The 26,831-nt window shown below is 44.1% G+C and overlaps 1 protein-coding gene across 1 annotated transcript in view; it reads right to left on the bottom strand.

Moving 5' to 3' along the window:
* Positions 1-26,831, bottom strand: part of CCNYL1 (cyclin Y like 1) — a 60,508-nt gene that overhangs the window by 32,424 nt on the left and 1,253 nt on the right. Inside the window, exon 2 of the mRNA XM_044303263.1 lies at positions 3,632-3,706. Within this exon, the coding sequence (XP_044159198.1) occupies positions 3,632-3,706 (75 nt within the window). The remainder of the gene's footprint in view (positions 1-3,631; positions 3,707-26,831) is intronic.

The raw sequence follows: 26,831 nt of genomic DNA, 5'->3' as shown, positions 1-26,831 counted from the left end.
GAATTCCCATCAAGGATATTTATGGAATACCCACAGGATACGCCAGATGAGGAGATGGCAGCGTTTTTTTTTATATGGGGCGTCTCCCTATCCCTAGCTGTGAGCTGTCCAATCACAGCGGACCGCGTCACAGCCAGGGAGAAGGAGACTCCCCTAAGAAAAAGATGCCATCTCCTTCTCCCTGTAATGATGCCACTGATTAGCATACAGGGCGCCAAAACAGAAAGCGGAGCACAGTGGCGCAACGGAGCAGTGGATCAGAAAAAATATATAATTTGCAATATCACATCTAGTAAACATGCCCTATAGTGTGAGGCATTGTAATGTCAGAACAGGTGAAAGGTCCTCTTTAAAAAATATTATCTGTTAATATTGTGTAATTCATTTCATATAAAGTTAGAAAAGTTTAGAAATGTTAATAATAAATATATTTTTGTTCCATCAATCTGGGGCTCTTATTAATAAAAACTGTGATAAGCAGGGTGTTCTAGTGCCGATAGATAATCAGTTTCCCCCCTCTCCTGTGTTCTTTACTTTTCCTTATACCATAACCAATGATAAGCAGGGTGTTCTAGTGGTGATAATCAGTTCTCACCTCTACTGTGTTCTTCCCTGTTCTTTTACTAGTGATAATAAGGGTGCTCTAGTGATAGGTAATGCGTTCTCGCCTCGCCTGTCCTTATACTATAACCAGTGATAAGCAGGATACGCTAGTGGTGATAGGCAATCAGTTCTCACCTCCCCTGTGTTCTTTACTGTTCCTTATACCATAACCAGTGAAAAGCAGGATGTTCTAGTGGCAACAGAAAATCAGTTCTCACCTCTCCTGTGTTCTTTACTGTTCCTTATACCATAACCAGTGAAAAGCAGGATGTTCTAGTGGCAACAGAAAATCAGTTCTCACCTCTCCTGTGTTCTTTACTGTTCCTTATACCATAACCAGTGAAAAGCAGGATGTTCTAGTGGCGACAGAAAATCAGTTCTCACCTCTCCTGTCCTTATACTATAAACCGTGATAAGTAGAGTGTTCTAGTGGCGATAGATAATCAGTTCTCACCTCTACTGTGTTCTTCCCCGTTCTTATACTAGTTATAATAAGGGTGCTCTAGTAATAGGCAATCAGTTCCCCCCTCTCATGTGTTCTTTACTGTCCCTTATACTAGGTATCTTCATGCTGCTCAAAATCCCTTAGTTACAATGCCTGAAACTGTTCTGCACATGTTTAGTAGTAAGTTCTTCCTTTAAAGACTAGAGGAGGGAGATCACTACTGGGCATGTCTGCATTAGGCTGCTTTCACACTAGCGTTCGCTGGTCCGCTCGTGAGCTCCGTTTGAAGGAGCTCACGAGCGGACCCGAACGCAGCCGTCCAGCCCTGATGCAGTCTGAATGGAGCGGATCCGCTCAGACTGCATCAGTCTGGCGGCGTTCAGCCTCCGCTCCGCTCGCCTCCGCACGGACAGGCGGACAGCTGAACGCTGCTTGCAGCGTTCGGGTGTCCGCCTGGCCGTGCGGAGGCGTGCGGATCCGTCCAGACTTTCAATGTAAGTCAATGGGGACGGATCCGTTTGAAGATGCCACAATGTGGCTCAATCTTCAGGCGGATCCGTCCCCCATTGACTTTACATTGAAAGTCTGGACGGATCCGTACTAGGCTATTTTCACACTTAGTTGTTCTATGCTAAAAATAATGCAGACGGATCCGTTCTGAACGGAGCCTCCGTCTGCATTATTATGAGCGGATCCGTTCAGAACGGATCCGCCCGAACGCTAGTGTGAAAGTAGCCTTAAAGGGGTTTCCCAGGAATAATTAACTTTTTAAACATGCCTGCAGCCTGCCTCTGCTATGGAAAGAATCATACTTGTCTACTGCCCACTTCTCTGGTCCTGAATGCCAGCTCCCGTGTGTCAATCTTCAAGATGTGTCCATTTTCAACGGCAAAAGCATAGTCCTCTTCTCTGTCTCTTGTGGACACGTCACTGCTGAATCCAGTGATTGGATGCAGAGGATCAGATAATCACACCCATGCCTGAAAGGAAACAGACCAGCTGTGGACCGGTTGGTGGACACACAGGAGCCAGTGTGAAGGACTGGAACTGCGGATAGCAAGTAAGTATGATTCTTTCTATAACCGGGGGAGGCTGCAGGCACCTGTGAAAAGTTACTTATTTCCAGACAACACATTTTAAGACAAGCACTGAATATAGCAAGTACACTTTTTACATGTTTCTTTTATTCTCATTTAGACTTGTACTCTGCATTCATTAAATTTGTCATCACTAAATTATTGGCCATTTATGAAGTTGAATGTGATAAAATGCAGGAGTCACAGCTTTGGCTTACCAACTCCACAGTGCAGACTTGACTACATCATTCCTACTCTGAGGCTGACAGCACCAATCAAGATGTCATTCCCTTCACGATTTACCTGCATTTTCCAACACCTGTAACTTTTTAATATCTCCATTTACAGAGCTGTACAAGGGCTCTTTTTGGCAGGAGAGCTGGTAATTTATCCAATTTTCTTTGGTAGGTAAAGTGACCACAGGGATTTTTCTTGTTACGGCGTTCACCATACGGGATTAATTCACTTTTTCATAGCGTGGGCATTTTCAGGTGCAGCAATACCAATTATGGTAATGTTATTTTTATTTGTAAAATGAGAAAAGGGGGCGAGTTAAATTTTGTATTTGTTTTTAAAGACCAACCATTCATCCATAGTGTATCTGAGGCAGAGCTTAAAGGGGTATTCTCATCTCAGACAATGGGGGCATATTGCTAGTACACTGAAGTGAATGAAAGCAGGGGCAGCGCAAGTGCCCTCCGATTAATTTCTTTGGGGCTGACAGAAATAGCCGACCCAGCACTTGGCTATTTTTGGTGGTCCCATAGAAATTAATGGGAGCGCACCGCACCGCACACGCGCTGCTACCACTTTCATGGAGGGCGGCTACGCATATGTGGTGCGTCCTCCTTCCCTTTCACCGGCTCAGTTTTCGAGATAGGTCCGGGTTCCACAAGGACTATCAGACAATGGGGGCATATCCTAGCCATATGCCTCCATTGTCTGAAATGGTAATACCCCTTTAAAAGGAACTTTACTATTGAAGGCCTGGGAGCTTTCACAAGGCTCCAGGCTGCCATAGCAACTGCTCATATTATGTCGCTGGTGGGGTGGCTTTGGCTGGTTGCCAGAAGCAGCCTGCTCCTGATAAATGACCTCTTAGATAACATGGCTATAACTAACCATGGAATCTGAGGAGCTAAAAGTCTGATCAGAGTTGTGTCTGATCATGGACACTGTTAGAAAATGGAGGGCTGCTGTGTAAAATGCACATAGCCTCATCTCTTTACTTCTGCTTTTTCCTCTTTGCCATGCAAAATTTTTCCCACTTTATGTCTTGCATTCTGGTTCTACATCTTTTCCCCGCCACTGCTAACAATCCTACTTTGCGCAGTTTAATAGTTATTGTAACCAATATGTTAATTTTTAGAGAGCAGTAATAAAAAAATAAAAAAAATAAAACGGATGGGGAAACAGATTCCTAAAACCCAAGCACAAGCTTACCCTAAGCAACGCAAATATGTGACACAATATAGGTTACAAAAGCAGTGCTATACGCATAACTCACCGTCGGTCTGGGATTTACTGAGGAATATTGTGCTTGCTCTTGCATGATCAGAAGGGTTAGATTCAGGGGCCAGGTCTAAAAATTAAAAATATATATATATAATTAAATGGTTGTAAACAGAAAAAGACCTTTTAGAAGTGCAAATCGGGCATCTATAACGTAACAATACACTATTACTACATGTTGCAGGCCTCTCACACCACTCAGTTCTGGGACACTAGTCCGCCATCATATTTACTTTGTGATAACATTGAACAAACTTGCACATATCAGCTGACACTGCAAACATGGCATTAAGTACATACATGCCTATGGAAAAAAACACATTGATGCATAGACCATACTGAAGAAAGACGGCAGGGGTCACGCATGATTGGAACTGGTCCTAAAATCTCTGTGCAGCCTAATCCCCTGTATTTATTCCCACTGTCAAAAACATAGCAAAAAAATAAGCTTTTAGGGAAGATCTTCCAGAATTTTCATGACCTTAATCTGAAACAGTAGGGTATTGTTCAGACATGGCAGATGGGTTATAAAATTTCAAACCAAAAAGCTCTTCCATTCAACTGTGGTTGTTTCGGAAGCAAACACATGGCTTTGTGTGTGCTCCATTCAGAAGAAAGAGACTCCTCTGTCACATGCGGATTCACATGGGCACCAGCTGTGTGCCCTCCGCATTGTGATGCGGACCCACTGACGTCAATGTGGGAAAAGATAGCCTTCTGTGTGCCCTGTTCCGGGTCCCTGCTGCAAAATATGTCCCATCTTTCGCCACATCTTGCAGATCGCGGACCCATTGAAGTCAATGGGTCTGCATCTTGATGAGGAGTGCACACAGACGGTGCCCATGTTTTGGTGGTTATGACTCCAGAATCCTTTATGATTGCCAGTGGTTGCAACTGGAGGGTGGACTTCTGACGGCGGTGATAAACACTCATGGCTGCAGACAAGTACTCTCTTGTGACTGCCATACCCTCAGTAGGTGAAGGTCCCCACCTTTTGGACATGTAGATTTGCCATTATAGCCCTTGCATGATGTCATCTATAAAAGAGGCCTGAATATGCTAGTGGGTGACTCTGCAGCTTTATGCCAGCGAGTTGGGGTTTCTGAACACCATGTTATATTCCTAGGCAATAGGAGATAGGAATAGAAACCGTCCCTTTTGCCACTTTTACTCGTCCTTCACAACAGTCATGGTGACCTTTTATTTGCTCAGAGAGGGTGGGGTGTAGGCAAGAATAGAATACATGGAATATGGATCCTGATAAGCAGATTGTTGAGAACGGCTACAGCATTCAGTGCAGTACCAGGTTATCAGATGTAGAGAACTACAAGTGGCAGCTTTGTTTCAGCAATTGCTGCAACGCTCCCCCTCATCTTAATGGCAATGGCAGAAATCCACATGCCGCTGCCAAAGCCACCACATTCAGATGAATGGAATGGATTTACAGTCCCAGCAGAAACCACTGCAACAAATCCGCCTCATGTGAATATACCCACAGTGCTGCCACAGTTATTGGGTCGGTGTGAAATCCAAAACACCTGACTTCTACATCGCTTTTTTTATTTATTTTATTTGCTAAGCATTTTTGCCCTAATTCAGGTGTTTGAGAACATGCATTTTTTCCCTATATTATTATTTTTATCTGGGAAAGTAGGTACGCCCAGAACAAAAATTGCAGAAAACTAAGGAAAGTGGGGCGGGAGGGGGGGGGTCTGATGCCCAAAACCTGGGACCAAACCCAGAAAATGCGGTATTAAAAAATAAATAAAATGTATATATACAGTACAGACCAAAAGTTTGGACACACCTTCTCATTCAAAGAGTTTTCTTTATTTTCATGACTATAAAAATTGTAGATTCACACTGAAGGCATCAAAATTATGAATTAACACGTGGAATTATATACATAACAAAAAAGTGTGAAACAACTGAAAAGGTGTCATATTTTAGGTTCTTCAAAGTAGCCACCTTTTGCTTTGATTACTGCTTTGCACACTCTTGATGAGCTTCACGAGGTAGTCAACTGAAATGGTTTTCACTTCACAGGTGTGCCCTGTAGGGCTGCAGCTAACGATTATTTGAATAATCGATTAGTTGCCGATTAATTTCTACGATTAATCGATTAATCGGGAAAAACGACAAAATTACAAAACAGAGGTTTATATGATCTTACTTGAAAAATTATGTTCAAAGGCCATATTAAAACAAATTGTGGACGACACTTATGGGGGATCTGTGGACGACACTTATGGGGGATCTGTGGACGACACTTATGGGGGATCTGTGGACGACACTTATGGGGGATCTGTGGACGACACTTATGGGGGATCTGTGGACGACACTTATGGGGGATCTGTGGACGACACTATTATGGGGGATCTGTGGACGACACTTATGGGGGATCTGTGGACGACACTTATGGGGGATCTGTGGACGACACTTATGGGGGATCTGTGGACGACATTTATGGGGGATCTGTGGACGACATTTATGGGGGGATCTGTGGACGACACTTATGGGGGGATCTGTGGACGACACTTATGGGGGGATCTGTGGACGACACTTATGGGGGGATCTGTGGACGACACTTATGGGGGGGATCTGTGGACGACACTTATGGGGGGGGGATCTGTGGACGACACTTATGGGGGGGGATCTGTGGACGACACTTATGGGGGGATCTGTGGACGACACTTATGGGGGGGATCTGTGGACGACACTTATGGGGGGATCTGTGGACGACACTTATGGGGGATCTGTGGACGACACTTATGGGGGATCTGTGGACGACACTTATGGGGGATCTGTGGACGACACTTATGGGGGATCTGTGGACGACACTTATGGGGGATCTGTGGACGACACTTATGGGGGGATCTGTGGACGACACTTATGGGGGGATCTGTGGACGGCGTTTATGGGGGATCTGTGGACGACACTATTATGGGGGATCTGTGGACGGCGTTTATGGGGGATCTGTGGACGGCGTTTATGGGGGATCTGTGGACGGCGTTTATGGGGGATCTGTGGACGGCGTTTATGGGGGATCTGTGGACGGCGTTTATGGGGGATCTGTGGACGACACTTATGGGGGATCTGTGGACGACACTATTATGGGGGATCTGTGGACGGCGTAGTTATGGAGAGGGGGATATGTGCACTGTTATGGGCATAACAGTGCACAGATCCCTTTCCTCATAACAGTGCACAGACCCCCCTTCCCATAGCAGTGCCATACACAGACCCCCCCTCCTCCCCATAGCAGTGCTATACACAGATCCTCCCCCCTCCCCATAGCAGTGCTATACACAGACCCCCCTTCCCCCTAACAGCCCCGGCGCTTGCATCTTTATTTTACCTTTTTACAATGACGCTCCCGCTCCTGTAACAGCCAGGCAGAGCGGACGGCGGCGTAACGTCACTCAATCACGTGACGCGCCTGCTCCGCCCACTTCATGAATGAAGGAGGCGGAGCAGGCGCGTCACGTGATTGAGTGACGTTACGCCGCCGTCCGCTCTGCCTGGCTGTTACAGGAGCGGGAGCGTCATTGTAAAAAGGTAAAATAAAGATGCAGCGCCCGCCCGCCCGCCCGCCCGCCCGAATAGCAACGAATCGGCGATTATTCGATAACTGGATTCGTCGACAACGAATCCAGTTATCGAATATAATCGATTACATCGATTAATCGTTGCAGCCCTAGTGCCCTGTCAGGTTTAATAAGTGGGATTTCTTGCCTTATAAATGGGGTTGGGACCATCAGTTGTGTTGTGGAGAAGTCAGGTGGATACACAGCTTATAGTCCTACTGAATAGACTGTTAGAATTTATATTATGGCAAGACAAAAGCAACTAAGTAAAGAAAAACGAGTGGCCATCATTACTTTAAGAAATGAAGGTCAGTCAGTCCGAAAAATTGGGAAAACTTTGAAAGTGTCCCCAAGTGCAGTCAAAAAAAACCATCAAGCGCTACAAAGAAACTGGCTCACATGCGGACCGCCCCAGGAAAGGAAGACCAAGAGTCACCTCTGCTGCGGAGGATAAGTTCATCCGAGTCACCAGCCTCAGAAATCGCAGGTTAACAGCAGCTCAGATTAGAGACTAGGTCAATGCCACACAGAGTTCTAGCAGCAGACACATCTCTAGAACAACTGTTAAGAGGAGACTGTGTGAATCAGGCCTTCATGGTAGAATATCTGCTAGGAAACCACTGCTAAGGACAGGCAACAAGCAGAAGAGACTTGTTTGGGCTAAAGAACACAAGGAATGGACATTAGACCAGTGGAAATCTGTGCTTTGCTCTGATGAGTCCAAATTTGAGATCTTTGGTTCCAACCACCGTGTCTTTGTGCGACGCAGAAAAGGTGAACGGACGGACTCTACATGCCTGGTTCCCACCGTAAAGCATGGAGGAGGAGGTGTGATGGTGTGGGGGTGCTTTGCTGGTGACACTGTTGGGGATTTATTCAAAATTGAAGGCATACTGAACCAGCATGGCTACCACAGCATCTTGCAGCGGCATGCTATTCCATCCGGTTTGCGTTTAGTTGGACTATCATTTATTTTTCAACAGGACAATGACCCCAAACACACCTCCAGGCTGTGTAAGGGCTATTTGACCATGAAGGAGAGTGATAGGGTGCTGCGCCAGATGACCTGGCCTCCACAGTCACCGGATCTGAACCCAATTGAGATGGTTTGGGGTGAGCTGGACCGCAGAGTGAAGGCAAAAGGGCCAACAAGTGCTAAGCATCTCTGGGAACTCCTTCAAGACTGTTGGAAGACCATTTCAGGTGACTACCTATTGAAGCTCATCAAGAGAATGCCAAGAGTGTGCAAATCAGTAATCAAAGCAAAAGGTGGCTACTTTGAAGAACCTAGAATATGACATATTTTCAGTTGTTTCACACTTTTTTGTTATGTATATAATTCCACATGTGTTAATTCATAGTTTTGATGCCTTCAGTGTGAATCTACAATTTTCATAGTCATGAAAATAAAGAAAACTCTTTGAATGAGAAGGTGTGTCCAAACTTTTGGTCTGTACTGTATATATATATATATATATATATATATATATATATATTAAAATGCTTGCGTGCCCTTTTGTCATGAATTTAATAATTCCAAAAGACACAAAATTCAATGCAACATCAGAGGGATAGCAAGCACGCATATTAAATGCAATTTCTTCTCAATTGTCCATTTTTAAATCTCAAAGACTGAAACCCCCCCAAGACACAAGTGTCCCCGGTGCAGACACTCAGTGAGGTAGGGCAGCTATCCTCTAGCATCGATACACAGAGGAGGAAATCCTGAAGATTCCAGTCTGTACACAAACATTCAGGGCCTGGGACTGCATCGGTAAGATGACTTCTACTTTCCAGAGGTTCAGGGCTGCATTAATCCAAGGTGGTTCCAAGCCTCCTCGCCCTGCTGGTGCTTCAGGCCAGTAGTTAATAGGATTAAGGCATTCCTGTAGGGATCCTGTCCTTTTCATTTCTCCCAGCACAAGCAGAAAATCAGACCATAACACTTACATTTCAGGAACTTGAACTGAAAAAAAAAAAGTAGTTTACGAATGAACTGCCAGCAGTCTACAATAAAAGGTATAACTGGGTGTCCCTGCAGTCTGCCACTGTACAAGTTAGTAACACCCAGTTGTACCTTTATTGCAGCTATCGATTATTTTTGTAATGAAGTATTCTCCAACGATTAAATCGAGTACTCTAATAAGATAAATCATGAAATAAAGATTAGTTTTTTGTTTTTTTATTATGTAGAATAAGGCTGTACGTGGACTCCCATATTGTTGAATGGATTAGGCAGTGGCTGAGGGACAGACACCAGAGGGTTGTAGTCAATGGAGTATATTCAGACCATGGTCTTGTTACCAGTGGGGTACCTCAGGGAACTGTTCTGGGACCCATATTGTTTAATATCTTTATCAGCGAAGTTGCAGAAGGCCTCAATGGTAAGGTGTGTCTTTTTTGCTGATGACACAAAGATTTGTAACAGGGTTGATGTTCCTGGAGGGATACCCCAAATGGAAAAGGACTTAGGAAAACTAGAGGAATGGTCAAAAATCTGGCAACTAATATTTAATGTTGATAAGTGCATATCTGAGGAAAGGGATTTAGGAATCATTATTTCAGAAGACTTAAAGGTAGGCAGACAATGTCATAGAGCAGCAGGAAATGCTAGCAGAATGCTTGGGTGTATAGGGAGAGGCATTACCAGTAGAAAGAGGGAGGTGCTCATGCCGCTCTACAGAGCACTAGTGAGACCTCATTTGGAGTATTGTGCTCAGTACTGGAGACCATATCTCCAGAAGGATATTGATACTTTGGAGAGAGTTCAGAGAAGAGCTACTAAACTAGTACATGGATTGCAGGATAAAACTTACCAGGAAAGATTAAAGGACCTTAATATGTATAGCTTGGAAGAAAGACGAGACAGAGGGGATATGATAGAAACTTTTAAATACATAAAAGGAATCAACAAGGTAAAAGAGAAGAGATTTAATAGAAGAAAAACTGCTACAAGAGGACATAGTTTTAAATTAGAGGGGCAAAGGTTTAAAAGTATTACTTTACTGAGAGAGTAGTGGATGCATGGAATAGCCTTCCTGCAGAAGTGGTAGCTGCAAATACAGTGGAGGAGTTTAAGCATGCATGGGATAGGCATAAGGCCAACCTTCATATAAGATAGGGCCAGGGGCTATTCATAGTATTCAGTATATTGGGCAGACTAGATGGGCCAAATGGTTCTCATCAGCCGACACATTCTATGTTTCTATATGTGTCATGTTTTGGGTAAATAAATTCCATGCATCCATTCACAATGTCATGCTCTTCCAGAGGATTATTGGGCAGTTTCTCTGCCTACAAGATCATATCACAGATGCTTGGTTTACTTTTGCAGTTCTCAAAACGGAATTTGACTCAGCAGAGATCACATGCCCAAAAATGTTATAACATGAACAGAGTTGAGAAAAAACCCTTAATCCTAACTTCTACAAACCTACGAATGCAGAATCAACCTAATCAAACTAATATGAAAAGTTGCTATTCTAAAAATCTTCATCTACTTCAGGGGTGTGGAATTCCTATCGCCCGAAGCCCGGGACATGCAGTTCCGGGCGCCGGGCAGGTAGTTTGTGCAGGCAGCTTAGCCCTGCGGGCAAGTAGCAGGGCTAGGGTTGCGCCGTGTTTTCCTCTAATACACAGCCCGTTGCAGCAAGTCCGGGCTGCTTACCGCAGTGTTATCAGCGCTCCTGTGCAGGCCGGAAGTCGGGCGCCACGAGCCGGAAGTCAGCTCCCAGCGAAGACACACACGTTAGTCAGCGGCTGTAGTAGGAGCTCCTGACATGGTGGCAGCCCGTGCCGTGATAGATAGCGTAGTAGGTAGTGTGTGTGGTGACTGCTCTGGGTCAGCTATGCTCTGCTGTCAGGCTGCCGCTCTGCTTCTTCTCCCTGGCATTGAAGTGTCAATAGGAGTGCTGCCAGGTTCCAACTTGTCATGAGGGACAAGTAGATTGAGACCCCGCTTTAGTCCTTCGACAAGTAGTTTTTTTTAAAACTTCCACACCCCTGTACTTGCATAATATAAGTTATACCAGCAAGAATTAGTCTTTATGTAGAAAACTATGATTTAAATCAAATCCACCCAAACTGTCTGTCGGATCGCCTAAACAGAGATGTGAATGCAGCCTTAAATCAATAAGTCCAGCAAAACCGCAGTATCAGCTTTTTACAAGGCAGGAGCTCGGTATTGAGCAGGAGATGACAGGTAGAACAACGCTAGTCAGTGCCAAAATACACTGCAGTCCCTTTCTTCCAAAGTACACAGGCCAGCCGATTTCTTCCTATAGTTTGCCATCTTTGTTTCCACAGGCTGGCTAAGTAAGGCTACTTTCACACTGGTGTTTTAGCTTTCCGTTTGCGAGATCCGTTCAGGGCTCTCAAATGCGGTCCAAAACGGATCAGTTTTGCCCTTACGCATCCTGAACGGAAAAGGATCCACTCAGAATGCATCAGTTTGCCTCCGATCCATCTCGATTCCACTCTGGAGGCGGACACGAAAACGCTGTGTTCTGAGCCATCACAAAATTCAGATTAACAAAACATTGAACTTAAGGCTGAAATGTAACAAAACACGGAAAAATCAAGGGGAGGGGGGTGAATACTTTTGCAAGGCACTGAATATTTGCGCCCCGGCCTCTTGGCAAAGTCTGTAACACAGGGTCTCTAATATTGCTATTGCCTTTCTCCGACACCGTTCTCAGACCCGCCGGCCTGATCCATATCCCACTTTTTACAGACTAGAAAGGTAACATGAAGGTGTGTGTCATGTGAGAGCTGCAGCCAATAACTGAGCACTAGAGACGGAGGACAGCGAATGGCTGCGGCGGTCATTTGTCATATACAGCGATCGCATAGATGCCTGTACAGGAATGTTATGCTTTAGACTTTTCCCTGCCATTCACGAGCGCAGAGCAGTGTGCATGAACAGCACAGGCGGCAAAGCGATACTGCAGGTGCCTGAAGCATCCAATAACAACGCTCCATACAACTGTCTATGGAAGATGCCCATTTGCTAGTTTCGGGCAGGCTGCTGGTCCATTTGGAGCACCGCTATGAAGCTGTGGAGGGAGACTTGTGCAGAGGCGCCATGATCTTCACCAATGCTGCTAGCGGAGTGGTGTGGCCAGCAGCCTCCTCGTGGGCAGTGGCTATTAGTGAATGTTGGTCAGGGAAGTGCCTGCCTGTGGTTTCTAAGCCCCTGGGAGGGGTGTGAAGTGAATGCGGGGAAGTATGTTGGACTGTACTTTATCACTTGGCAATAATTTTCTGCTTTGCATTCACTCCAGATACTTCCCAGCAGCTTATAAACCCCATCCTTTTATATATATATATATATATAAAAAAAAAAAGTGCTGGTATTTACATAGGACTGTATGTTAGAGGGGGGCTGAACGGAGGAGGGAGCCATTATTTAGTCCTGAACAGACTTCACTGACTATAATGGTATCTGGTCAGTTTCAGTTCTTGATCCTTCAGTGAAAATAGTTCTGCTTGCAAGGTTTCTTGTCCGATCTTTTTGACAGAATCTGCGACTGAGATCCCGAACGGAGCAATCAATGCACATGTGACCAAGCCCTTAATATTATTTCTGCCTACATATTATTTCTTTCAATTACTGCAAGTTTTGAACTCCTCCGCAACTAAAAATACGGAGTATGCTTCCTTTTCCAGAAAGAAATGTAGCGAGATCTGTGTTCGCCTGCTTGTCACTGCCGCAGTCTGTAAAACAATGCTAGAGAGCAGCAGGAGCCGGGCAGATTCATATAGATTGTTTTGTGGTGAGAAACGTCACACGGATTTCATTCATTTAAATCTCTGCTCTTTCTATGCTTAGGAGTCCGGTGGGCGGTTCTACTTAGAAAATGACAGCTATCGCTACATGTACATAGGACCACCCACTGGACTCCAAATTAAACAGCAGGGCTTTAAATCAATCAATGAAATGCAAGAATTTTGAATTAATCTTTTAAGCTATACATTAGTCTCCTCGGCTACTTCCACCACATTTCAGGCTGCCTGCAAATTGACCCAATTTTCAATATGTCAAGTGCCCTAGAAAGGGAAGCTGTCGGGAGATAGGCATCGCCCAAACCCGAGCCGGCATAAAATCCCAACAGGCGCCTTCATCGGAGACAGCCGTGCTTTATTCTACAATAAAATGTCTCTGTGAAGTTCTTGCCTCTTACGAGGCAAATGTGAACTATTCCCAGGATTGATAGAGAAGACATGACAAGCCAACATACAACTCCAGCTATAAAGTATATGACTGATAGAAACGCTTTGTGGACGTCACCCTGCAGCTGTCTGTGAGAATGAATAGCAGGGGAAGTAGCACATTCTTCATCCTCAGGACTACCTTCCTGTTTAACGCTGTTCCTGGGAAAATCTAACAAAGGGCGTGTGCTGGACACGCAGAAGCATACTGCGGCACCAAATCGGCTCCTGAACTGCAGCCTTGAAGGACAAATGAATGCGGCAATTGATAATTCAGCAGTGCACAGGGCAACACAAGGCACTAGAGTCTGATCAGATTACCTCTATTATAATGAGTCTGAACGTGATCCTGCCACCTCACTCCCAGACTCACCTACAAAGGCACATTAATGCTTGACCAGGCCGACCGTGCATCTGCTCTACTAACTTACAGAATAGTGTCAAAAACAAGAAAAATCTACCAACGTACAAGCCAGAATATAGAAGAGTATCACAACTTCCTAAATAGAGATTGGTCATAAGGGTCCACCGACATATGGCAGAACCTCTCCGAATTCGATGCAGAGGAATATGCACATAAATTGACATATGGTATGGATTTTAAATCCACTGCATATCAATTTATGCTGCAAATTGTCTGCTTTGCAATGTAGAGCGAGATGCATATCAAAATCCACATCTAACTTGTTGAGGACTTTCTGAGCCACAATATGTCCCACATAGATGTACACTGAGGGGTAAAAGCATACAAGACGACATCAAATGTTTACAAATAACTTCTACCTACCTAGGCCTATAATACCATATGTGATAGTACACACAGTAGCTGGACCAAAGTATTGGGACACCTACACATTATCCCATCGTGAATACTTCATGGACATTGTATTATCGGGTCTACAAAAACTGCACGTAAGGCCGAAAAAATCGTGAGTTCTCTACGAACTTTGCTCTATTGTGCCTATACTAAATCTTTGGCATTAGAAAGACCGCATGAATAATATATATGAACTTATGCATCATAAAATCGCGAGCACCTCATAAATACTGTCCCACTGTGTCTATATTGAAGGTTCACATAAACGCAATACGCGAACATACAATATACTTATGAATATATAAGACTGGCCGTTTAAATAAATGTGTACACTAAACTTTTGATTCAGCAAGTTTTCAAGCCACTACAACAGAATTGTGTAGCCTTTTGCAAGTTATCCAGCTACCTCCGCTTGCCTTTAAGTTCAATGGATGCAAGACTTCTGAAGCTGCTATCAAATAAGGGGTCCTATGTTAAAATGTAACGTGACCTGTTAAAATGTTTAAAAAGTTAAAATGTTGTTAAAAGTTTGATTGAAATTGCTTTTGATTTCAGTAAATCTGCTGCAAACACAACAAACGACAATGTTCAGTTCTTTACAACCTGTAAAGTGCTTTGAAACTTAGGGCTCTTTCACACCTGCGTTATGGTTTTCCGGCATAGAGTTCCGTCGTCGGGGCTCTATGCCGGAAGAATCCTGATCAGGATTATCCTAATGCATTCTGAATGGAGAGAAATCCGTTCAGGATGCATAAAGGATGTCTTCAGTTCCGGAAAGGAACGTTTTTTGGCCGGAGAAAATACCGCAGCATGCTGCGCTTTTTGCTCCAGCCAAAAAAACTGAAGACTTGCCGCAAGGCCGGATCCGGAATGAATGCCCATTGAAAGGCATTGATCCGGATCCGCCTTAAGCTAAACGTCGTTTCGGCGCATTGCCGGATACGACGTTTAGCTTTTTTAGAGTGGTTACCATGGCTGCCGGGACGCTAAAGTCCCGGCAGCCATGGTAAAGTGGAGCGGGGAGCAGTATACTTACTGTCCGTGCGGCTCCCGGGGCGCTTCAGAGTGACGTCAGGGTGCCCCAGGCGCATGGATGACGTGATCGCATGGCACGTCATCCATGCGCATGGGGCGCTCTGACGTCACTCTGGAGCGCCCCGGGAGCCGCACGGATGGTAAGTATACCGCTCCCCCGCTCCTACTATGGCAACCAGGCCTTTAATAGCGTCCTGGCTGCCATAGTAACACTGAAAGCATTTTGAAGACGGATCAGTCTTCAAATGCTTTCAGTACACTTGCGTTTTTCCGGATCCGGCGTGTAATTCCGGCAAGTGGAGTACACGCCGGATCCGGACAACGCAAGTGTGAAAGAGGCCTTACTGTGCGTAATCATTTGGAACAGTGCATTGTAAGCTTATGTTTAAAAAATACTGTTATTAGGTTTGTTCAATAAAATGTGAATTGTCCTCTTAGTTGATAACATGAGAATTATGCTGACTGTTATTTACATCAATTATTTAGGTAAATGAGAAAAATGAAGGTAAATGATGCATAATAATTTGGAACAGGGTGTAGTGTGACACTTTGAGCCTAGAATATTAAACCTTTTAACAATATACTAATTTTAAAGTTGAAAGCTGAAATAAATGAACATGATATTCTAATTTTTCGAGTTTCACCTGTATAGCAAAGTGTGGGACCTGTGGAGAGCACATGGCTGGTATCCACGTTATGCCTGGGGCCTTGTGCATAAAGCCATTGAAATTAAAGGGTCAGCATACAGTCTGGACGCTGTCCGTCCCCAAAATGGATGCATCCAGATGGGGAAACTCACTCGTGTGAAATTAGACTATGACAGATGAGTATTTTATCATTCGCACGCAATGGTTTACATAACTGTTACTTCGCCGTTCACACGATGTACATTACCACAATTCAATAACGACTTATAATTTAAATGATTTTACAAGTGCTAACATGAGTCATTAGCATTTTTAACGGTTATCTACTCATCTAAATGAGTCTTAGGCCTAGTTCACACGACCGTATGGCTTTTATTGTTTTTTGAGGTCCGTTTTTCACGGATCCGTTGTTCCGTTTTTGAGTTCCATTGTGTTTCCGTTTCCTTTCCGTTTTTCCGTATGCCATGTACAGTATACAGTAATTACATAGAAAAAATTGGGCTGGCCATAGCATTTTCAATAGATGGTTCAGAAAAAACGGAACGGAATCTAAAGACATACGGATGCATTTCCGAATGTGTTCCTTTTTTTTGCGGACCCATTGACTTTAATGGAGCCACGACCCGTGATTTACAGCCAAATATAGGACAAGCTCTATCTTTCAAAGGAAAAACGGAAATACGGAAACGGAATGCATACGGAACACATTCCGTTTTTTTGCGGAACCATTGAAATGAATAGTTCCGTATACGGAACACAAAAAACGGCCCGTACACTCGCCAAAAAAACGTTTGTGTGAACTAGGCCTAAGAAAGAGACCTCTATTTCAACCTGACATATTCAAGGGTATTTAAATCGAAACTGTCACTGTGGAAATGTCGTGTAATCTGCAGGCAGCATGTTATAGAGCAGGAGGAGCTGAGCAGAGTGATGTATACATTTAGGGGAAAATATTCAGTATAACATGTATTTTATTCATTTATATCCCTGCTCGTTCTGGGCTTTGTAGTCAAGAAGGTGGTGCTATCAGTGACTGACAGCCGTCTGTGCATACACAGTCATAGAGGGAAGGCTGTCAATCACTGATAGGACCGAGTCCTCGACTTCAAATCCCAGAATGAGAAGGGATTTAAATAAATCTTTTCCCATGAAGCTATACAGGGAGTGCAGAATTATTAGGCAAATGAGTATTTTGACCACATCATCCTCTTTATGCATGTTGTCTTACTCCAAGCTGTATAGGCTCGAAAGTCTACTACCAATTTAGCATATTAGGTGATGTGCATCTCTGTAATGAGAAGGGGTGTGGTCTAATGACATCAACACCCTATATCAGGTGTGCATAATTATTAGGCAACTTCCTTTCCTTTGGCAAAATGGGTCAAAAGGACTTGACAGGCTCAGAAAAGGCAAAAATAGTGAGATATCTTGCAGAGGGATGCAGCACTCTTAAAATTGCAAAGCTTCTGAAGCGTGATCATTGAACAATCAAGCATTTCATTCAAAATAGTCAACAGGGTCGCAAGAAGCGTGTGGAAAAACCAAGGCGCAAAATAACTGCCCATGAACTGAGAAAAGTCAAGCGTGCAGCTGCCAAGATGCCACTTGCCACCAGTTTGGCCATATTTCAGAGCTGCAACATCACTGGAGTGCCCAAAAGCACAAGGTGTGCAATACTCAGAGACATGGCCAAGGTAAGAAAGGCTGAAAGACGACCACCACTGAACAAGACACACAAGCTGAAACGTCAAGACTGGGCCAAGAAATATCTCAAGACTGATTTTTCTAAGGTTTTATGGACTGATGAAATGAGAGTGAGTCTTGATGGGCCAGATGGATGGGCCCGTGGCTGGATTGGTAAAGGGCAGAGAGCTCCAGTCCGACTCAGACGCCAGCAAGGTGGAGGTGGAGTACTGGTTTGGGCTGGTATCATCAAAGATGAGCTTGTGGGGCCTTTTCGGGTTGAGGATGGAGTCAAGCTCAACTCCCAGTCCTACTGCCAGTTTCTGGAAGACACCTTCTTCAAGCAGTGGTACAGGAAGGAGTCTGCATCCTTCAAGAAAAACATGATTTTCATGCAGGACAATGCTCCATCACACGCGTCCAAGTACTCCACAGCATGGCTGGCAAGAAAGGGTACAAAAGAAGAAAATCTAATGACATGGCTTCCTTGTTCACCTGATCTGAACCCCATTGAGAACCTGTGGTCCATAATCAAATGTGAGATTTACAAGGAGGGAAAACAGTACACCTCTCTGAACAGTGTCTGGGAGGCTGTAGTTGCTGCTGCACGCAATGTTGATGGTGAACAGATCAAAACACTGACAGAATCCATGGATGGCAGGCTTTTGAGTGTCCTTGCAAAGAAAGGTGGCTATATTGGTCACTGATTTGTTTTTGAATGTCAGAAATGTATATTTGTGAATGTTGAGATGTTATATTGGTTTCACTGGTAAAAATAAATTGAAATGGGTATATATTTGTTTTTTGTTAAGTTGCCTAATAATTATGCACAGTAATAGTCACCTGCACACACAGATATCCCCCTAAAATAGCTAAAACTAAAAACAAACTAAAAACTACTTCCAAAAATATTCAGCTTTGATATTAATGAGTTTTTTGGGTTCATTGAGAACATGGTTGTTGTTCAATAATAAAATTAATCCTCAAAAATACAACTTGCCTAATAATTCTGCACTCCCTGTATATCAAACTGCTCAGCTCCTCCCGCTCTATAACATGATGCCTGCAGATTGCACTGCATTTTCATGGCGACAGGTTCTCTTTACATCTTGCAGTCACAGTGCCCTCATGGTAAGGTCAGATTTTAGACCAGAGAGGATTATCCTTTCCCAAGTATTGTATATGGCACCGCATTCCCCGATCACACCACTGAAACGCTGCTTCTCATACAGCAGGATCCAATTACAATGCAGAATTTGGGAGCCAAGCAACACTGCTCCAGAATATGTGCATTGGCGTGAGGCCTGGAAACCGCCAAATATAAAGCCTTCAGCTATTTCCTCAACATACAACAGAGCATACTGGGAGGAGGCAGGAGGCACGATGGCGATGAGTACCGCATGGCCTCTGATTTAACTAATGAAGAGCGCACCGTTTAGTCGGTCCGTTTTATTAATGGGTGTGCAGCACCTTCAATACTGCACTCCCAATAACACTGCAGACTGTTCAGTCTTCATACACGTTCACCGTGTGCAGTCTGACATTCAGCATAAACCATTCCTGTCTTCCAAATAAGAGGACTGTTCTCTGTAGTCCAACTTGTTTATTGACAAAACAGGAGTATTGATGTGCGATCAATAGATTGGTAAAACAGATATACTAGCACAAAGATGGTGGAGTTTAAGAAGGAAAGCTGCATGGAACAGCTCTGCCGACGTCCTGTAAAATGGAGACTGGGATTCTCTTTCCCAGAATTCCTTGCACTACCCACATCGCTTAGCACTTCCCAACAATACAATAAACTTTATTAACAAGAAAACAAGGTGCAATACTTTTTTTTACCACCGCTAGATGGTGCTGTTACCTAATAACAGGAATAGCAAACTGAAAGCAGAATTAATCTGTAATGATACTGAAATGAATCTTCCTATGCTGGAGGCAGGACACTCCCCATCTGGTGTCAGACGCCACCTCAGAATCCTTCTTCTTAGCAACCTATTTTGGTCAATAGTGGGACCAAGCTTTTCCAAAATGTTGTCATTGGAGACTGTTTGGCTTTTGCTGAGGTAGTCTATTTCTTTTGCATGATATTCACGTTGTATCGTGCAAATTATTATGTTCTTGGACCTTTTCAGATTAGGAGCGGTAAAGGCATGTTCGCAGCGATGCCAACCTTGGCAGGGCTTCTGGCTCATAGGTAATGTCTGAGCTGTATGGACTACACAGGCTATAGCACAAAAGAGCAACATCCAGATGTAGAACCTGTTAAAAAGACAGGATTTGCGTTGGTGGTTCGAAGTTTGTGCGTAGAACAGATACTTCAGGTTGGATTTCTTAATCTGCATCTGGGTCTACAATTCAAAATGTGTCGGATCCGATGTTGCCACACGTTGAACGGTACAGTAACGCAGGACCCATAAACTATGTTGTATCCTTAAGGTGGCTTGGTGCGACGGATCTAGTCGCATGGTCCGCAGTATTATGCTGTGTGGGCACATAGTGCCACTGTTTAGGACAAGTGGATCTCCTGATGCTTGGCATCCGATTGCAGACTTAAACGTAAAAGCTTCTGGTTTCGTTGCAGATATATCCTAGGGACTACCTTGCTGTCCGTATAAAACTCGACTTCTTTAATTTCTAGGTTTATTCCTGTAGTTATAAGTTCAACCAACTCCACTGCAAGCACAGCAGCACAGAGCTCCAGTCTTGGATTCGTGTATTCGCGGAGTGGCTCCAGTTTGGTCCGGATCATGACAAATCCTATATGGCATTGTTCTTTGACATCAATGGTCTTTAGGTATCCTATGGCAGCAATTGCCTTGACTGAAGCATTGCAGAAGATATATAGAGCCAGATTTATCATGACTGACAGCTCACTCCACTTTAACATATGGCTAAAGTCAGTTTTAGCCAAGTCAGATTTATGATCGGCCCTTTAAGACTGTAATAAATGTGGTTTGAGGGTAGCAGTTTATCCGTCAGTAAGCAGCTTTACAAAAGCCGCACATCTTTACGAAAAAGTCGCATGTTCTATTAAAAAGTCTCATAAGATAAGCATGGTCCTCACTGGAGTGAAATTGCAACTTTTTAAATAGTACCAATAGTAAATCTGTCTAGAGATTTATTTACATAAGAAAACCCGCCCACCTTCAGAAAACTGGCGAGCATAGTGCAGAGCAGAAAAATTTGTGCGCAGTTTCAGCATTTGGGACTTTTTCACTCCATTATTCTGACCTGAGCAAATGATAAATCTGGCCCATAGTCTTTGCATCTTGGTTTCAGTAGATGGCATGGAAGCATATGGTCGTGCCACATGAAGGCTGGTCAAAGCTTTGAGAGACCTCTTCCAACCTGTTTACAGGTCCTTTTTCCCAAGGGAAGTGGATCATCCCAATCAGACGTCTCTGTGGTTAAGTCCCTTAGCATCATTATACCTTGGATGGTAACATGCGCTACAAATCCCAGAGGATCATATAAGCCGTTTATGGTGGACAGAACTCCTCTATGTGTGAAGGGCGTTTTTCTTCCTTGCTGATTTGGAAGGGGAATGTGTCTGGCTTTAAATCCCAGAGCAAACCGAGGCTCCGTTGCATGGGAAGGGAGTCAGTGCTAAGATCCAAGTCCTTTAGATCACTTGAATGGTCTTGGGGTGAGAAGGCTTCCATTAACTAACGGCTCATGGAGGCGATTTTGTGCAACCTCAAATTTGATAGAGCAAGCATTTCTTGAGCCCTTTTTAGAAGACAGATTGCGGTCTCGTTCATGGGTGTGGATTTCAAGCAGTCATATACGTAGAATATTCCACAAAGGATCTGACATCTGACCCATACTTATCTTCACCCTCCCAGGCTGAATGTCTGAGACCGTAGATAGCGACTGCAGGGGAAGGACTGTTTCCGAAGATGTGCACCCTCATTCGGTACTCTATAATGTCTCCATTGGGGTCGTTGTTGCTGCACCAGAAAAACCTCAAGTAGTTTCTGTGATCTTCATTGACGAGGAAGCAGTGGAACATCTGTTGTATGTCGGCCATAAATGCTACAGAATCTCTGCGGCAGCGTAGAAGTACCTCCAGAAGTCTGTTGTTGAGGTCTGGACCAGACAGTAAAACATCATTTAGTGAAACGCCTTCGAACCTGGCGCTCAAGTCGAATACTACTCTTATCAGCCCTGGCTTTTTAGGATGATTCACGCCAAATATGGGTAAGTACCAAGACTCCTCTGAGTTTTGGAGCATGGGTGCCATTTTTGCATGGTTGTTCTGCAATATTCTTTACATGAAGGTGAAGAAATGTTCTTTTGTCTCTAGTGTCCTCTAAAGTTTGTGTTTGAGGGAGATAAATTAGTTGTAGACAAGTTCTTTGTTAGGTAAGGGTTCCCTCCCAGTTTTTTTACTTGTCTTACTATTCCTTGATCCATGATCTCCAAGAACAGCCTGTCTTCTATGCACATTGAGACCCTGTGGCCTTCTCTTGTCCTGTGGAAGACTGTGCACCCTAATTGATCTTAATCACTGTTGCAGACGTGATCTTCACAGGAGGGATCCACGAAAGGACAAGGCACAGGAGCTGTGTGGCAACTCTTCTTATCAGGAAACCGCTGTGACATGGCTGGAATAGGGAAGGACGTCCATTTTCAAGTGTACTGGTGAGCATACCGTTGACTGAGGTCGACTTGTGTGCTCCTCCCAGACAGAAGTCTCCTATGATGACCCAGGTCAAGTCTCTGGGCCTATGGAGCATTTTGGGGACCGTTAATCTGTCCTCTAGCCTTTTGAACTCATAGTATATATCTTCCAAGGAGTAAGACTATCGGAGCTTCTGGGTCCAGTTCCGGTATCTATATAGGTGAGCTATACGCCTCAGGTGGGGGTGGTATGCTACTACCTCTGGTGCAGACATCCCTGAACGGTTGTCAGGACTGTGGTTGCACTCCAGTATGGTTGTCAGGGACAAGCAGGTTTGACCATCTATAGACTCCACCTTGTACCCAGTTGCTTTCCTCTCCGCCGTCTCAACAGTACCTGCACATGTCCTTAAGGAGTAGGGAGAACTGGGCCCTACGATGGTAAAGGTGTCAAAGGTGGATTCAGCTAAAGACCAATTGCTTTTATTATCCAAGATTGCCTATACCTTGATCGCCTTCTCTCGGTGACCGGCCGGGTAAACTCTGACCAGGCAGATTTTTGAGCAGGCCTTCCCTCCTGCGAGTCCTTTACAGATCTCAGTACAGTGAGAAGTGGCTACTGCGGTGTCTACGTCAGTGTCTATCTGCTTCCTGCCATGCTCCTCTGCTTGGGGTGATACCCGAGACGGTGGTCAAGGGTGTAAAGCCGTATTTTGTTCTGTGCATGTCACACTGACCTTACAGTTCCTGGCGAAGTGCGATGTTGTAGCGCAGCACCTGAAGCAGATGTTTTCTTTGAGAAATTCTTTGTTGTCCTCTAAATACTTCTCCCTGAAGGCATTCTTTGGTAAGAAGACTTAAATGGCCTGTAAGGGGAACCTGTGGAGGCAACGTTAGTTTTGTGGACTGCCACTGGTGTTTTAGGAGGTTTGATACCAGGGGTAGTGGGACATGACATTGTAAAGTCAGAACTGGGATCGTTTTTGATCCTCGCCTGTTCAGCGACAGAGTCTACAAACACCACGAAGGGGGGAATGGTACATTATGAACCAGTTTATAGTGGTAACCATGCGTGGTCCACTTCTCTTGTAGATTATAAGGGAGTTTTTGGACAATCGGGTTGACACCTCTGGCGGTGTCCAGGAATGCTAGCCCTGACAGATCTCCTTCTGCTTGAGAAACCTGTACCTCTATTAACAAGTCGCTGAGTTCCCTGAGCTTCTAGTGACCCCTACCCACTATTCTGGGAAAATGATCAATTCTCTTAAATAAGGAATTTTCTATAGCTTCTATTGACCCATAAGACTCATCAAGTATTTCCCACACCATCTTTAGGCCTTTGTCTGGATAGTTTATGTGAATGTCTCGGATTCTTTTGGCGTGTTTAGCAGACTCGCTTCCAAGCCACTTTACCACGAGATCTAACTGCTCACTATAGGAAAGATCTTAGTCTCTTATGGAGTTCTGGGAGGAGGCTCGCCATGCCCTGTAGTTCTCTGGGGAAATCGGTGAACTTTATGTCCCTTGGTAACCAGCTCCCATTTAGCAAAGAACTTAGCGAAGTCCATGGCGGCCTGGTTAACGCCAATACTACCTGTGTGTTGTTGTTATGCTGCGTGTGTGGTGTATCACAGTACCTTTTAGGGGTTTCTGGCTTAGGGAAGTCCGCATAATACCGTTCTGACGCAAAGGGTGTCCCTTTTAAGTCAAAGCGAAGGTTGTAGCTTTCATTCTGCAGGACGGCAGTTGTGGTCAGCATCGTGATGTCGCATACCGTCCTGCTGGAAATACTGTGGTTAAAAGTAGGATCTTTGACACTTTGTTTGTAAAAGCTGGCTTATATACTGGATCAGTTGTTATCTGTCTTGAGATGCTGATGGACATATTCTGATATGCGCTGTGCTGGATCTTGTTGATCTAGGTCTGGCCCAAGAAATTGGCTGCGTTTTTCAGATTCGGGGAACTCCAAGGCTTCTAGGTACTCTGCTTTGGCTATTGCGGCTGCCGCTTCTTTCTCTGCGGCGAGTTTTTCCAATGACGCTGTGGTTCTCTTTTTCCTTAGACGCTCTTTCTTTAGTTGCATGTCTTGTGCAGCAAAGGAAGACCTTACTTTCACAGCCTCAGCTTCTGTACGGGCGAGAGCAGCCATTTCTTTTATTGAGGACTTGTTAGAGTGGCTTGCTTGTGACCTGGTCCTGCATGATGATGCCCAGCTAGTGGTCATTGTGTGCCTTTTGCTGGCTGTTTAATATCTCTGTGCGGACTCAGTCTACATAGGAACAGACTTTGGCTGCATGGAACAGCTCTGCCGATGTCCTATACAATGGAGACTGGGATTCTCTTTCCCAGCATGCCTTGCACTATGCACAATGCTTAGCACAAGCCCAGCCGCTATATAATGTATGGCAGTCTGCTTGGCGAGTACGGAGAATGCCACGGTGCTCACAGGGGGGCCAGTGCCTTCTCAAACAACTGATCAGTAGTGCTCCCGGGTGTCAGCCCCCCCAATCAGATACTGATGACCTATCCAGAGGATAGGTTATCAGTATTAAAATCTTGGAAATCCTCTTTAATTAGTTTCACTCCATATTGATCAATCTGACCTTTTTAAAAAGTGGCAACCTCACTTCAGTAGGGAGTGGTGTAAAAAAACTGGAGTACCCTCACTTGGCCACAATTTAACAAACAAGGTGCAACGTTTGATACATTCAGCACAAAGTACTCCAATCTCCAATGCAGACAACCAAAACCGACTTCAAACATTTACCCTCTTGATAAATTCATCACCAAGTCATTCATGTCCTGACACACGTCCAGCACTATGTAAGCCACGGACAAATGGGACACCTAGTTATCAGTTTACTCATACAATTCGAATAACAAAGGAGCAGCACAACTAAGATAAAGACGCTCCAAAATTGGGATTTCCTGGTGAATGTAAGAGTTTCCTACAGCAGTCGGGAGAGCAGACCGGTCGTCTTCATCAGAACTGGATTTTTAGATGTCGGAACATGTTTATCACATGTTCCGAGGTAATGGACTGTGAGCCAAATGTGTGAAGATGGTGCCCAGCACTGGTAGAATTTAGCACATTCTCTCAGGAGAGGAGAGAGGCCAAGAGACTTTCCCTCTGATACATAAGGGCAAAAACCAACGTACCCCACAGCAACACCAACTGATGGATTTCTGAAACGGACTTAAAGAGGACCCGTCACCTCCCTTGACGTCTGTCGTAGTAACTACTTACATCCCCACGTAATAACATTTCTCGAGCATCTATTCTTATGACTATGTTGTGGCATCCCTCATTTATTTCTACTAGAAGTTATGAATGAGTTGCCAGCAGCTTGCAGTAACAGTACAGATGGGTGCTGCCAGTTGGGGGTGTGCCCTGTACAGTGACACCAACAGAACTGATTGGACAGAGTTAGACACACCATCTAGTGGTAACACCCATCAGTACCTTTACTGAAGGCAATTTATTTACTTATTTGTAAACTTCTAGCAGGAATAATAGAGGAATGGCACAACACAGACAAGAATAGATGCTCTGGAAGTATTACATGGGGAATGCAAGTAGTTACTAAAATCTATGCTTGGAAATATTAACAGGCACTCAATCATCTAGAACTGCCATGAAAATTCATACTTTAATATATTCTATACATAAAACAATAGGAATATAAAAATTTAAAATTCCAGTTAGACTACAATATAAGCAGCAATCATAGCCAAAAACCTATGCGTATTGTGTGCATCAATACATGATCACATAGGCTGCTAATTACAGATAAAAAAAAAAAAAAAAAACACGTATTTACCAAAGGAAAACCTTGATGGTGGTTAGTCCAAATATTTGCTTTGGGAAATACGTGTTTTTTTTAATATTTTTTTATCTGTAATTAGCAGCTCATACAATCATGTATTGATGCACACAATATGCATAGGTTTTTGGCTATGACTGCTGCTTACATTGTACTCTAACTGGAATTTTTATATTCCTATTTGTTTTATGCATGGGGTATATTAAAGTATGAATTTTCATGGCAGTTCCAGATGATTGAGTGCCTGTAAATATTCCCAAGCATAGAACACAGTACGTAAAGGCTGTGGGGTAGGCCTATAACAGGGCACCTATACCCATAAATTGAGACGGGTGAGCAACTATACCAATCAGGAGAGGTGACAGGTGCTCTTTACCCTATGCAAAAAATAAGTCAACTGTTGCAGAATACTGAGAATTTATCTTACAAGTAAAACAACAAAAAGAGGCACAATTTACTTTAAAATAAATGACAAAACCGGCTGGATGAATCAGGGCCTGTGAGTGTCGTGTAAAAACAGGTTTAATCCTAAACCACACAATGATGACTACATCTGCCTCCTTGGGGAGTAGTATTACACAGACCCGCCAGCCAGTGTGGACGGTCACAGATATGCTGTGGATCTCACCATTGGGAAGGGTGAAGTCTGTGGCGGATATCGGCACCATTAGCTAAAGAAGTCATTATCAGTGTTTTTTAACCGTGTCCTCTAGACCAGGGGTGAGCACTCTAACGCACTCCAGCTGTTGTGAAACTACAACTCCCA

The sequence above is a fragment of the Bufo gargarizans genome, chromosome 8 (assembly GCF_014858855.1).
Source record: "Bufo gargarizans isolate SCDJY-AF-19 chromosome 8, ASM1485885v1, whole genome shotgun sequence".
NCBI classification, from domain to species: Eukaryota; Metazoa; Chordata; class Amphibia; order Anura; family Bufonidae; genus Bufo; species Bufo gargarizans.
This window is presented reverse-complemented; position numbering and strand designations above follow the sequence as displayed.